The 12,574-nt window shown below is 40.0% G+C and overlaps 2 protein-coding genes across 4 annotated transcripts in view; both read left to right on the top strand.

The window, feature by feature from the left end:
* LOC144073436 (mitogen-activated protein kinase kinase kinase 5) overlaps positions 1 to 1,118 on the top strand; it is a 30,557-nt gene extending 29,439 nt beyond the window's left edge. Inside the window, exons 27-28 of the mRNA XM_077599252.1 lie at positions 32 to 108; positions 816 to 1,118. Coding sequence (XP_077455378.1) covers positions 32 to 108; positions 816 to 915 — 177 coding nt within the window. The 3' untranslated portion in view covers positions 916 to 1,118. The remainder of the gene's footprint in view (positions 1 to 31; positions 109 to 815) is intronic.
* A 4,009-nt stretch (positions 1,119 to 5,127) lies between these two features.
* Positions 5,128 to 12,574, top strand: part of map7d1a (MAP7 domain containing 1a) — a 45,595-nt gene continuing 38,148 nt past the window's right edge. The window contains exon 1 of one of the 3 annotated variants that reach the window (XM_077598990.1): positions 5,128 to 5,614. In XM_077598990.1, the coding sequence (XP_077455116.1) occupies positions 5,584 to 5,614 (31 nt within the window). In that variant the 5' untranslated portion in view covers positions 5,128 to 5,583. The remainder of the gene's footprint in view (positions 5,615 to 12,574) is intronic. The other 2 variants (XM_077598991.1, XM_077598989.1) reach the window with 2 other exon arrangements.

Below are 12,574 nucleotides of genomic sequence, written 5' to 3' on the forward strand. Positions count from 1 at the left end.
ATTTTTATGTATTTATTTTTTCATTTCATAGTTGCTTGCACACGAGTTCACGTTGGACTGTCTTTTGCACATGGCCTGCAGGGACGACTTGGTGTACTGCGGAATACGGTGAGTGCTCAAAATCAGCAATATTCAAGACTCACAAGGGTTGCGGGGGGTGCCGGAGCCAATCCCAGCTGATGGCAGAGACCCTGATTTGATGGGCAGCCAATTGCAGGGCAAAAGGAGACCAACAACCAATTAGGGCAATTTACACTGTTAGCCAGTTAGCCTAGCATTCATGTTTTAGGGGATGTGGGAGGAAACCGGAGTACCCGGAGAAAAATACCCACATTTATACACACGGGTGTCACCGGGGGAGAACATGAAAACTCCACACAGTGCGGACCCACATGGGATCGAACCCACGACCTCAGAACCGTGAGGCCAACGCGCTAACCGCTAAAATTTAAGACATTTCTCACAGAATAAGGAGGGGAAAAAACCCACACAAGCCCGGGGGAAAAACATGAAAACTCCACACAGTATGGACCTACATGGGATTGAACCCACGACCCCAGAACTGTGAGGCCAACGTGCTAACCGCTAATATTTAATAAATTTCTCACAAAAAAGGAGAAAAAAAACCCACACAAACTTGGGGGAGAACATGAAAACTCCACACAATGCGGACCCACATGGAATCGAACCCACAACCCCAGAACTGTGAGGCCGACGCGCTAACTGCTAATATTTAAGACATTTCTCACAAAACAAGGAGATCCTAAAGTTAGAGTTCCCATCTAAAATGTGTATTTTGTGGCATATTGTTTCAGAGGAGGGACGCTGTGCCGCATATGGGCGGCCATTACGGCTCACAGGAAGTCGCAGCCCAACTTGGTAAATAAGGAGGACAACAGTGGCACTCCACTTTGACATCAGCGCTTGAGTGGACAGGCTGGACCTGTTTCAGGCGCTTTCACGGTTATTCCCGTTTCTTACATTCCTCATTTGGAAATGCCTATGTAAATATGCCATGTGTCTCGGGATTTTATTTATACTGCGTTTTACCAAAGAGATGAGCTACATTTTATTACTGCCTTGGGTGGAAGCCAATAAACTGGTAGCATGTTGTTGCTGCTGGCATAACTTTTCTTTGAAAATCTTCCCAGGAAAGGATCAACACGCAATACCGTATTTTCTCGCATATAGGCCGTATTTGTCGTTCAAAAAAATGAAGGGTAGGGCTTATATGCGCACAAATTAGACTTGACACGCACAAAACTGCAAAGTGACAAAGACGAAACGTCATTACGCAAGACAATGCGGCCGATACGGTCATTTATTTCAAAATAGAGAAAAGATAAACAGATAAAACGCTAAACAAAATTTATTTTGACGTCTATGAATGAAATTAAATTGCTTAAAACGTGAAAAAAACTCAATTTTGCCTGCCATTGCTCGCTCAGGGCGCCGCCATCTGACCTAAGGATGACAAACTAGACCGCTACAGACAAACTTCCTGGTTGTACTGCTCACATGACTTCCTTTTTTAAATTTGTCTACGTGCAGCAGCAAAAAATACCACGTGCGATGATTTGTCTTAAGATTTTCCCTTCAAAGTAACACATTTGTACTCCCTATTAAAACCATGAATATGGAGGTGAAAATTCTGAATCAGGGGGCGACTTATACTCGAGAAATTGTCAAATTCAACCATTTTAAGACCATTTTAAGGGTAAATTGCAAACCTATTCTGGGAATATGTGACCTTTGGAAGGGCCTCGTTTTAGGTAGTCGTTAGTCTGTGGGCATTTTGCGGGGATTGGGGACACCACATTGTGACCCCCCCCCCCCTTAATAGGGGATTAGCAACTTCAGTCACATCCACATCTGCCTAAATAACATCAGTCACGGTATTGTTTTCAACATTCGCTGCATGACAATCCGCTCTTTTTATTGCACTATTCGCTAACGCTAAAACATGCTAACACATTATTCTCTAATGCAGTGGTTCCCAACCACAAGAAATGACAAGGAGTCATAAATTGTAATGATCCGGAAGAAAAATCTGAATATTACGAGAATAAGATTCAAATCGTAACAATGTAAGATTAACGTCATTTTCTTGCAGTCAGAATATTAATATTCCGAGTCGTTTTTTTATTTTATTTTTTATTTTACGTGATCCGGAAGTTGTTTGCTTTCAAGGCTATCAACTTTATAGATTGCGCAACAATTTAACATTACTACTAGTGAGATATTTACAGTACATTTAATCCTACTGAGTTGAATTAAAACCACTAATCTGTTTGTGCGTATGGGTATTACTAGTGACCCAAAGAGATTTATCTTTTGTTTACATGTTACATATTAAAATTCACCAGAATCTCCCTTTTTCTACATCTTAATCTGGAAAATATGAATCGCACAATTATCAAATTTCCTGGCTTTGTAAAAGTTCATTTTTTTAAATCAAATAGCCAAGACACTACCTCTTCTTGCCACCAGACGTCGCCATCACCACCAGAACTAACCGGTCCTCATTGATTGAAAGAATGTTATATTTTGTACTAATCTTGAGAAAAATGCCTTTAAACGATTCAAAATCAGTAAAAAATATGAATATTGTCATGCTAACTAATTCATGTCAATTTAATTTGTGTGCGGTCATAATGCTGTGGCCAAGGGGCGGGACTAAACACAAAAAAACTATCAGAAAAATGCAGGTTGTGAACTAATGCTACATGCTACATTCATGCTAGCACGCATCATGGGTATGGTACATTTCCAGGAGTCCCATTTTAGGTAAAAATTTATTTTTTGCTACTTTTTAGCAAGTAGCCCACTATTGCCCCGCCCCCCCAGAAAGCATAGGTCGACTCCCACTGGCTTCTCATTCATTTTATTTCCTGCCTAACTCGCTGCGCATCCAGTCTCCCCATTGTGCGTCGTCATGGAAATGAAAGCGAGTGGGGGGCAGGTGGGGGGGGGGCTTCTATTATTGAAGTGGTTAGGGATTGCTCGTGGACTGGAATGGAACGATTCATGCACTCAGAGACAAGAGAGTTTGCTGGAGCAGAAGGGGGGGCGGGGGGCTTGGTTCTGAGAGGGGGAGTCGGGGGGCGGTCCGATGGTGGGTAGAGATGGCGACGCATGTTTCTAGGCCATGATGTCATACTTGGCGCTGGGATGGCATTCCTTTTGGAAGGCAACACCTGTTGATAAGCAGTACAGTCCGTGAGAGACACGGACGGGGGTGCCGTGGAGGAAATAGTCCAAATTTGATCTAACTTGTTGACTGCCCTTAACGGGGAAAGACGTCAGTTTGACTGGATCTGGAAGGCTAGGTTCGCGAATAATGCTAGCTAGCTAACGCCTTCCAGGTGGCTCTGTTTGTGTTAGTATATGTTTTTGAGTGCCTGCTAGCTTAATGCTAATGTATAAGAAGTTTTAGTTAAACTCTTTCACTGCCACATGTGGATGTTGTCATCTTATTGTTGGGAATTTTAATTTGTTTAGGAGGCGAAGATGTCCAATTCAGAGAAACTGGGAGGGCTGGGGTTGACACACTTTTGTTCAAAAATTCCACATTTTAAAAGAATTGAAATTGGACCATATGGGGGGAAATTTTGATCTTTTTGGACTAGATTGCCTTGCCCTAGTTTGAGTTAGTAACGTCTACTGACAAGTTAGTACTAAGTTTACTGTCAATGGCTAGGTCTTGGGATGGTGTTTTTTTAATTTTTATGACAATTAAAGATTTTCACGATTAAGGAAATTGGTTTGTATATTAGTAGAAACCTCGTATTTGTCATAAAAAGTGCAATCATTACTGCTAATGTGAAAAATATTTTATCTAATAAGACATTTAACCTGTATTTTGGCCTGTTGTTTCAGGAAGAAACATTTTTCGGATGCGTCTAATTAACGGAACGCTACACTTAAAAAACAAAAGAGTCAATTACTGAGTAGACTCAAAAGTCGGATCAATGGCTGAAAGGCATCATCACAAAAGTCCACTCAGCAGTTTGACCACATGCTCACGTGATAAGACTCAATCAATGCATTCTTTCCATTTTAAGTTGCAGCTTCTTTGGCTATTTCTACTTCCTGCAATTAGACGGATCCAACACGCATGTTCATTCACAGACGGTCCAGGTTCTTCTTTTTTAGCCTCGAGTAAAAGACTAGTACTCCTTTACTTTCACCCAATGCAGCTGCATCCCCCAAATCAAGCCCTTCATTGAAAAAGAAAGAACCCTGCGTTCCACTTCCTGTTTGCAGAGGCTTCGCACCCCACTAGAATGGATACAGCCTCATCATTAGTCGAGCTCGCGTCACCCCGACACCCCCGATTTCATCCAGTTGCGGTGACAGGTGGCCGAAGGGGGATGGGGGTGCTTTTGAGGTCGAGCGCCAGCTCAACAGCTGCACAAAGGAGCCCCCGCCAGGGTCTTTTTAATACCGGGGTCCCCCCTCTCAAGTGTGCCGATCCAGCGCACTTTTTGGGGACCCCGCACCCACCCGGCGCCAGATGCTCTCGGAGATCCACAGGTGGTGAATGGGAAGACGGCGGGGACGGGGTTATGTAACAAAGGTCCATTCAGATTGGAATTGTGGGGTCACCCGCGTTCTAGCAAGTTTTGAGGTATTTAAAAAGGTCAGAGGTCACCTGATTAATCATTATTGATGGAAAATTATTTGGGAACTGAGGAAAATTGCAGGTAAAGGTTTGAAAACGTGTTACGTGTCCACAAAGAAAATTATATCAATGTTAGAAATGTGTTTTTCAATATTTGAGGTGGAGGATATATAATTTTATTTGTTGTTGTCAATGGCAAGGAATGAGTTAAACCCCCCACGCACATAAACACCGTGCAAATAAGAACGTTTTTAATTTCTGAGGCGTTTATATGTACACGGGGTGGCAGATTTTAAAAGGGGTCCTAAAAAAACCTCATGATATTGATAACCTCTGACGTATAGGAATTTGAAACTTTGCATTTAAATAGGAGCACCCCAACGTGCATTGTATATTCCTCAAATTGGGAGGAACCATTAGAATGAGGGTTTCCGGTGACTAACCATTTTAGTAAATCCCTTTTTTTTCGTGTAAATAAGTTGTAAAGTTGATCATAAGAGTTTCAATGAATTTATAGCTCTGTAATATAGGATAAAAATATATTTTTAATAGATGCTTTCTAAAAATATGTGCAGTTTAATATTTCCTTGCACCCCCTTTTGGTAATGGTACAGTCCAGCCCGACCACAGCGCCCATCAGCGGAATCACAGCATCAGCTGCGAGCACGTTGGAACAGCGAGGAAATATCCTCATTCTTCCTTATTTTTCACCTACAAACTCACCATTTCTGCATCCAAATCCACCATTATCTTCAAATACTTTCATACTGGGGTTATCTTAGCCTTTTTGGTCCATTTTCCTCTCTTTGCGAGAAGCCGTGGAACACCGCCGTCAACGTCAAGTGGCTCAAAGTTCCTCCCCGTCTTCCGTGAGGGATGAGCGGACTGCCGGGCAGCAAGGAGCCGGTGCTTGGGTCAACACGACGATAGACAGCGAGGTTGTTCTTACCACCGCCGAAATGGAACAGAACAACATAACAGCAGATAAATGTAAGTTTTACGTCCTAATTTTGTGTACTTTCGGATTATATAGCTATCTGTTTTCAAATAAGGAGAAAGGTCAATAGGGCACTGGTGTTATGATGGAGAGTTATCATGGAGTCTTCCTGTTATTTTAAAATTCTCCTTTTTTTTAAAGCATTTACTTTTTTCTTTGCCTTTTGACTAGTCAACCTTTCTACAAAATACCCTTTAGCACTATGAGGTAATCTCTCCATCCCATCCCCCTCCTTATTAGGTTCACAAACTACTAAAAGGATGAATTTGAAGCTGAGCTACTCAAGGACATTTTACCCGAATATAAGCCACCACATGACCGATGTTTTCAAAATTCACCTTTAAAAAATACATTTTTTTGTTATCAAACCTCAGACAAGATTCCATCTTTAGCAGTGCAAGTACAAACATTGAAATGCCTTAAGATGAATGAACCAGAACCACTATCAGCAGGATAATCTAGTAAAGGGGGTCAAAAACCTCTTTGCCAGACAGAGCCATAAACAATTCATATTTTCCAATGTCATCCCTTGAGAGCCATAACCAGAAATTCAAAGTAAAAATCCATGTCTACCTTTTTTTTCGTCATTTCACCACTTTTAAACTACCAAAAGTCTCTGAATTCTTGTAACAACATTGCTACGCTATTGCTAATCAATGAATATCAATGAGAGAATGCACACAGAAGAGTCTAATTTAAAAAAAATCATTAAAAAGGCAGTAGATATCCGACAGGACGCTCCTATTGGTCCCATATTTTACCTCACAGGGTAGTGGAGATCCTTATGGACCCCTCAAAAAAGCCCAATATGGCTCCCGGTGCTTATGCACCCATGTAAAGAGCCACATATGGCTCTCCAGCCATAGTTTCCCAAACCCTGAGCTGGTGTTTGTGCGTGCCTGAGCATTGAGGACTGACTGACACGATACCCATGTTTGGAAAAACGACGTGACCTAATGACAACAAGAAAACTTCCTTCCTGTTGGGAAGCGGAGGGCCTCCAATGTGGAGTTAGGTCAGCATGTTTTGGCATCAGATCAAGCGGCGAAAGAGGCCAACTCCACCCCGATGCTGGGAAGCTTTCAGGACAATTGGTACGATTCTCCCTGGCAAAAAAAGCGGGTGCGACTCTCTTTCCGATGTTTGAAACACAGGGTCCAAGCAACAACAACTATAGGGATGCCTTGAGAATTAGTGGATGTGACTTTAGCTCACTTAACAACAAACAGTAGTTTGCTAATGAATAATTGATCAGAATCTGTAAATCAAGGGTGTCAGACTCGGGTTGGTTCGCGGGCTGCGTTTACGTCAACTCGGTTTCATGTGGGCCGGACCATTTTAGATATAATATTTAGATATTTTTTAATAAATGGATTAAATGAACTGGATTAAAAGCCTTGAATATTCTGTTTTTTATAGATCTAAAACAATGTTTATTTGAACTAAAAAGAAAAAAAATGATTAAAAAATGACAATTATTGATTTAAAAGGGGGAAAATCAGGAAATTTAATATACATCTATACTCTTCATTTTAATTGGATCCTAAAACAGAAAGTTGGCACTCATGATTTACTTTCTCGGGCCGCACAAAATGATGTGGCGGGCCAGATTTGGCCCGCGGGCCGCCACTTTGACACCTAGGCTGTAAATTGTTAAATCAATGAAATTCCTAGTTTCACTCTCCCAGAATGAACCCAACATAATTGGACAGGAAAGGACACAATCATGTCTACGGATGAATTTCTCACATATTTGCTGCCTCCACGTGAGTCTTAAAATTCCCTTAAAATCGTTGAATTTGTCAATTTCTCTCGTATAAGCCGCCCTGTGAGTCACAATTTTTACCTCCATATTCATGGTTTTAATAGGGAGTGCAAATGTGTTACGTTGAAGGGAAGATCTTAAGAAAAATCATCACATGTGGAATGTTTTTAGAGAATGTATGTGCACGTAGACAAATTCAAAAAGGAGGTCATGTGAGCAGTACAACCGGGAAGTGTGTCCGTAGTGGTCTAGTTTGTCATCCCTAGGTAAGATGGCGGCGCCCTGAGCGAGCAATGGCAGGCACAAGTAAGTTTTACCACATTTTATCCAAGATAAGGTTTATTTTTTTGCTTGAATTTCATTCAAAGATATCAAAATACATTTTGTTAAGCGTTTTATCTGTTTATCTTTTCTTTATTTTGAAATAAATGACAGCATCGGCCTTATTGTTTTGCGTTATGGCGTTTCGTCTTTGTCATCTTGCAGTTTCGTGCATGTCTTTTTATGCGCATATAAGCCGTACCCTTAATTCAGTCATCATTATTTTGAGTGACAAATACGGCGTATATGCAAGAAAATACGGTAAGTTGGGTCTCTATTATACGTGTGTTTAGTCACAGTCGTTAAAAATAGGAGAGACAATTTTCATAGGTCAATTCCAAATATGGGACAAGAATGTGTTTTGGGAATTAAACACATTTGGTTGGCAGTGAATGAAATAATCTTTCCGTTTATGGCTGCGTTTTCAGGACACTTTGTTTTTAAGTGAAATGCTGAGGATTCTTAGAGGCTATAAAACAGGTTTAGATGAACTGATAAATTGCGAACGATGAATTCTGACTTCCCAGCATGCTCGAATCCCCCCCAAGACGCCGTTCATATGGTCGCACAAAAGCATCCACATTGTCTTTGAAGGCATCTGTTCGCTATCTGTGACATATTGCAAGCAAATTATCATCAGTCATTGCTCTTGTTTTTCATGGACTTTGAAGCGTGTTCTTTCCAACACGTCTGAAAATAAACCCCACGCTCACCAGACCCAAAGTCTATTATTAGAACACTTCCCGTTTGGCCCGAGGGTGCTTTGTATACGTTGTCGTTCCGCCGTACATACGCGTCGTCAAACGTCAACATTGGTAAGTTATTGCTCAACGGTGTTATGTCATTCGATGATAGCCGCCATGTTTGGTGAGCGTTCACGTGGAGAGACAAAAATGCACATAATTAGAGCTGCTGGGTTTAATTAAAGTGTTCAAGCCCAAGGTAGCGTTTTTGTAAACAGATTTTTTTAGGACGGGAATGACGGTCTGGTGTTCCGCTCCAGCGCTATTTTGAGACGAGAATCTTGTCTTAAGGCCGTGTTAACGTCAACTCGATTTCATGTGGGCCGGACCATTTTAGATATAATATTTAGATTTTTTTTAATAAATGGATTAAAATAACTGGATTAAAAGCCCTGAATATTCAGTTTTTTATAGATCTAAAGCAATGTTTATTTGAGTTTAAAAAAAAAACATTTTTAGATTTTACAAAATGATTTTTGAACTAAAAAAACAGAACAAAATGGATTAAAAAATGACAATTATTGATTTAAAAGGGGGAAAATCATTCCGGCGACTGATCAACATTAGGATGTAATTATATTTTCTATAATCCTCATAAAGCGTGATTTATGGCTGTGTGTGTATGTTAAGATTCTCTCGCTACGTTTGTCCAAACCGTGCAACGTAGCGAGTTGAATTTTTTTATGGTGGCCAGAAACGGCTGTCGGATCCTAAAAGTAAACTTTAAAGTGTGTAAACTCAATCTTTTATTTATTAAACACCCATTTTTCAAAAGAGATTTTTTTAAATAGCGCAACAATTGTCTTTTGGTTCCAAACAGGTCTTCAATATTTGGGAAAAAGTCGGTAATGAATTTTCCAAGCTTTTTATTTGTATGAAAACCACAAAAAAAATGGACCACACCCACTTTCTCCACTCAACGACTTGCAAATACTGAGTCAAAAAAAGATGTACATTTTTAAATACATGAATAATTACAGTAGATTTGTACTAATGTGTAAATGATCAGCAAGATTGGAAAATCTGTCGATTAGATTAGATAACTTTATTTAACTTTATTTTGACTTTCTATTCTCCCAATCTAAATTCCAAATAACGATTAGCGGACGGCCTTGCTGCGTTGGTGTCTGCGGGTATTGAACACTGAGCTTCTCTGGACCTTTTAAACAAACGGGCTGGCGCGGAGTCAATGGCGGCTTGTTTGCACTGCGCTTCCTGTGTGTCTGGGCCCCTTTGCCCCCCTTACATCATCCTCTTTTGGGGGACTCGACAAGAAAAAAGTGGGCGGAACCGATGAGGTAGTTCATTAGTTCTGCCGGCCTCATCCCAAACGAGACGCAATCTTCTTTATTTCCTCCCTCAAGATGTTTTCGGTGTTCGGTCGACACCCTTTTGTATTATCTGCAATTTTTATTAGGAACGTACTATGATCACCAGTCTGTATTACAGTAATACCTTGAGATATGAGCTTAATGCGTTCCGGGACCCAGCTCGTATGTCAATTTACTCTTATGTCAAATCATTTTTTTCCTGTATAAAATAACTTAATACAAATTAAGCCGTTCGCACCCTCTGGAAAAAAAACCCACCTAAAATAAGATATTACAATGGAAAAACATCGTGGAGTGTAAGGACAACCACAAATTCAGTAAATACCTTGAGATACGAGCTTAATGCATTCCGGGACCCAGCTCGTATGTCAATTTACTCTTATCTCAAATCATTTTTTTCCATTTAAAACAACTTAATACAAATCAAGTCATTAACACTGAAAAAAAACACTAAAAATAAGATGTTCAGTAATTCAAATACCTTGAGATACAAGCTTAATGTCTTCCGGCACTGAGCTCGTATGTCAAATTACTCTTATCTCAAATCAAAATTTTCCATATAACTTAATACAAATTAACCTGTTTGCACACTGAAAAAAACCCACCAAAAATAAGATGTTACAATAGAAAAAAACATTGAGTGTAAGGACAACCCCAAATTCAGCAAATATCTTGAGATACAAGCTTAATGCCTTCCATTGAGCTCGCATGTCAATTTACTCTTATCTCAAATCATTTTTTCCATATAAAATAACTTAATACAAATTAAGCCATTCGCATACTGAAAAAACCCCCACCTAAAATAAGATGTTCAGTAAATACCTTGAGATACGAGCTTAATGCGTTCCGGGACCCAGCATGTATGTCAATTTACTCTTATCTCAAATCATTTTTTTCCATATGAAATAACTAAATACAAAATAGTTCCCAATAATAGGATATTACTGTGGAAAAACATGTTTTTAATGGTTCTAAGTGACCACAAAGTAACAAATTCCTATCTAGTGGTTATGATCTGCAATAAAATATGACATTATTATGTACTATTATGTACTGTTATTACTATATGGAGTTCTTACCGTCTCGCATGTTCGTATCTCAAATTTGTTCTGTATCTCGGGGCAAAAATTTGCTCAGCATTTTCCTTGTATCTCAAATTTCTCGTATGTCAGCACACTCGTATGTCAAGGCATTACTGTATATGAACTGTTTTTTTTCATTAATTTTTTGTATTTTTATTTTTTAGATGGCCAAAGCATCGCGGGTGGTTTTTATCCTCGCTCTCGACCTCATGAATATGTCATGCCTTGTCCGGTGGTGATGCATTTTTAATTCTGGTGCTGCCTTCTAGCTGGAAAATTCGCTATCATTCAGGGCGTTGGATATTGCTCTTGCTTTATCACCCATGTGCATATTTTATGCCGGATGTGAATTTTTTGTCACCGAGTTAGCCGTACATGAAGCAGCGGGTATTTATAGCTGACCCGAGAAAAACAATATGCCGTGAAATTGGATTTGGTTAAAATCGCTTTCACTGTGACAGCATTAGAAGTCTTTCCCAGTTTTAATCCGGGCCCTCCCGAATGTTGCCACCCGCACTAATGTGATCATTTGCTACCGACGTCTCCTAGTTCAAATAAATTGGAAGTCTATCGCCGTCAATGGTGGCCACTGTTAACTGTAATCAGATGTATTGCTAGGAGATTTTAAGAAAATTTAGCTTTTTGGGTTTTGAACAGCCACTCAAAAAGTGTTGATTCTTTTCAATCAGTTTGTTAGGTCAAATATAAAATGTATATTGTACACGCAACAAGAAAATAAATTCGATTTTTTTTGCTCGTTAGCTTAATGCTAAAGCACACTTACATATGGTATTCAAGCGCTAACAAAAACTAGCATCACTAGCATCAAACTGAATAAAATATCTAATCAATTGCATTTTTAATACATTTTTGAAATGGTAAAGAGACTTTATGGACACCCTGTATTTGCGACTTATTAACCAAGCATTTTTTATGCAATGGTATTTTGTTTGAAACAAATGTTTGTATCAAAAAAATAAAAAACTCTGGAAACCACGTTTAAAAAAGCAACGTAAAAAGAATTGAGACTGGACACTCAAAAAAAATAAAAAAATGATTTCTTTGTGATCTTGTCACGAGATCCAATCCAGTGCGATACTTCAAAAATAGATTAATCGGGTACCTATCTCGATCCCGAGTGTCGCATCAGGACATCGCTAGTTTAGACCTGATGTTATTGGCTCTGGTCTTCATGCTGAATTACTTTCCACCCATTTTCTATCAGGCTTTTTCGTCTTTAGTCAAGTTTGACGCCGCAGTGTGTATCGTACATTCTCATCCTCTGCATTGTCTCCTTAGCGCATACTGCATAAATCAGCCCTAGTTTGTGTGTGGGTGGGTGTGTGTGTATGTGTTTCTTTCCCTCCTCAAAACTGCAGCATTCTGATACCCCCAGCTTTCATTCCTCTTTTTACCCCTTCCACAAGAGTTTTGAGTCTCACTGCTAGTTGTTACCACAACCTCCTCCTTAGCTGCAGTATGTCGCAAGCATCCTCTTCATCACCCTAACTCTGAGGTGGATTGAAAACTTGTCCCGTGGGTCTACGCCAAAATCTGATTCTAAACTGTAAGAACGGCATCCATTATTCACTCGCAAATTGCGGTGTTTCGGATGCGTTACGTCGCCAGGCAGAGACCACAACAAAAGCCCGTCTCTGCACGAGAGATTTGCCGTCGTAGGAATGCCAGGAAAGCCTCGCATCGTCAAGTC

The sequence above is a fragment of the Stigmatopora argus genome, chromosome 4 (assembly GCF_051989625.1).
Source record: "Stigmatopora argus isolate UIUO_Sarg chromosome 4, RoL_Sarg_1.0, whole genome shotgun sequence".
Taxonomy (NCBI): domain Eukaryota; kingdom Metazoa; phylum Chordata; class Actinopteri; order Syngnathiformes; family Syngnathidae; genus Stigmatopora; species Stigmatopora argus.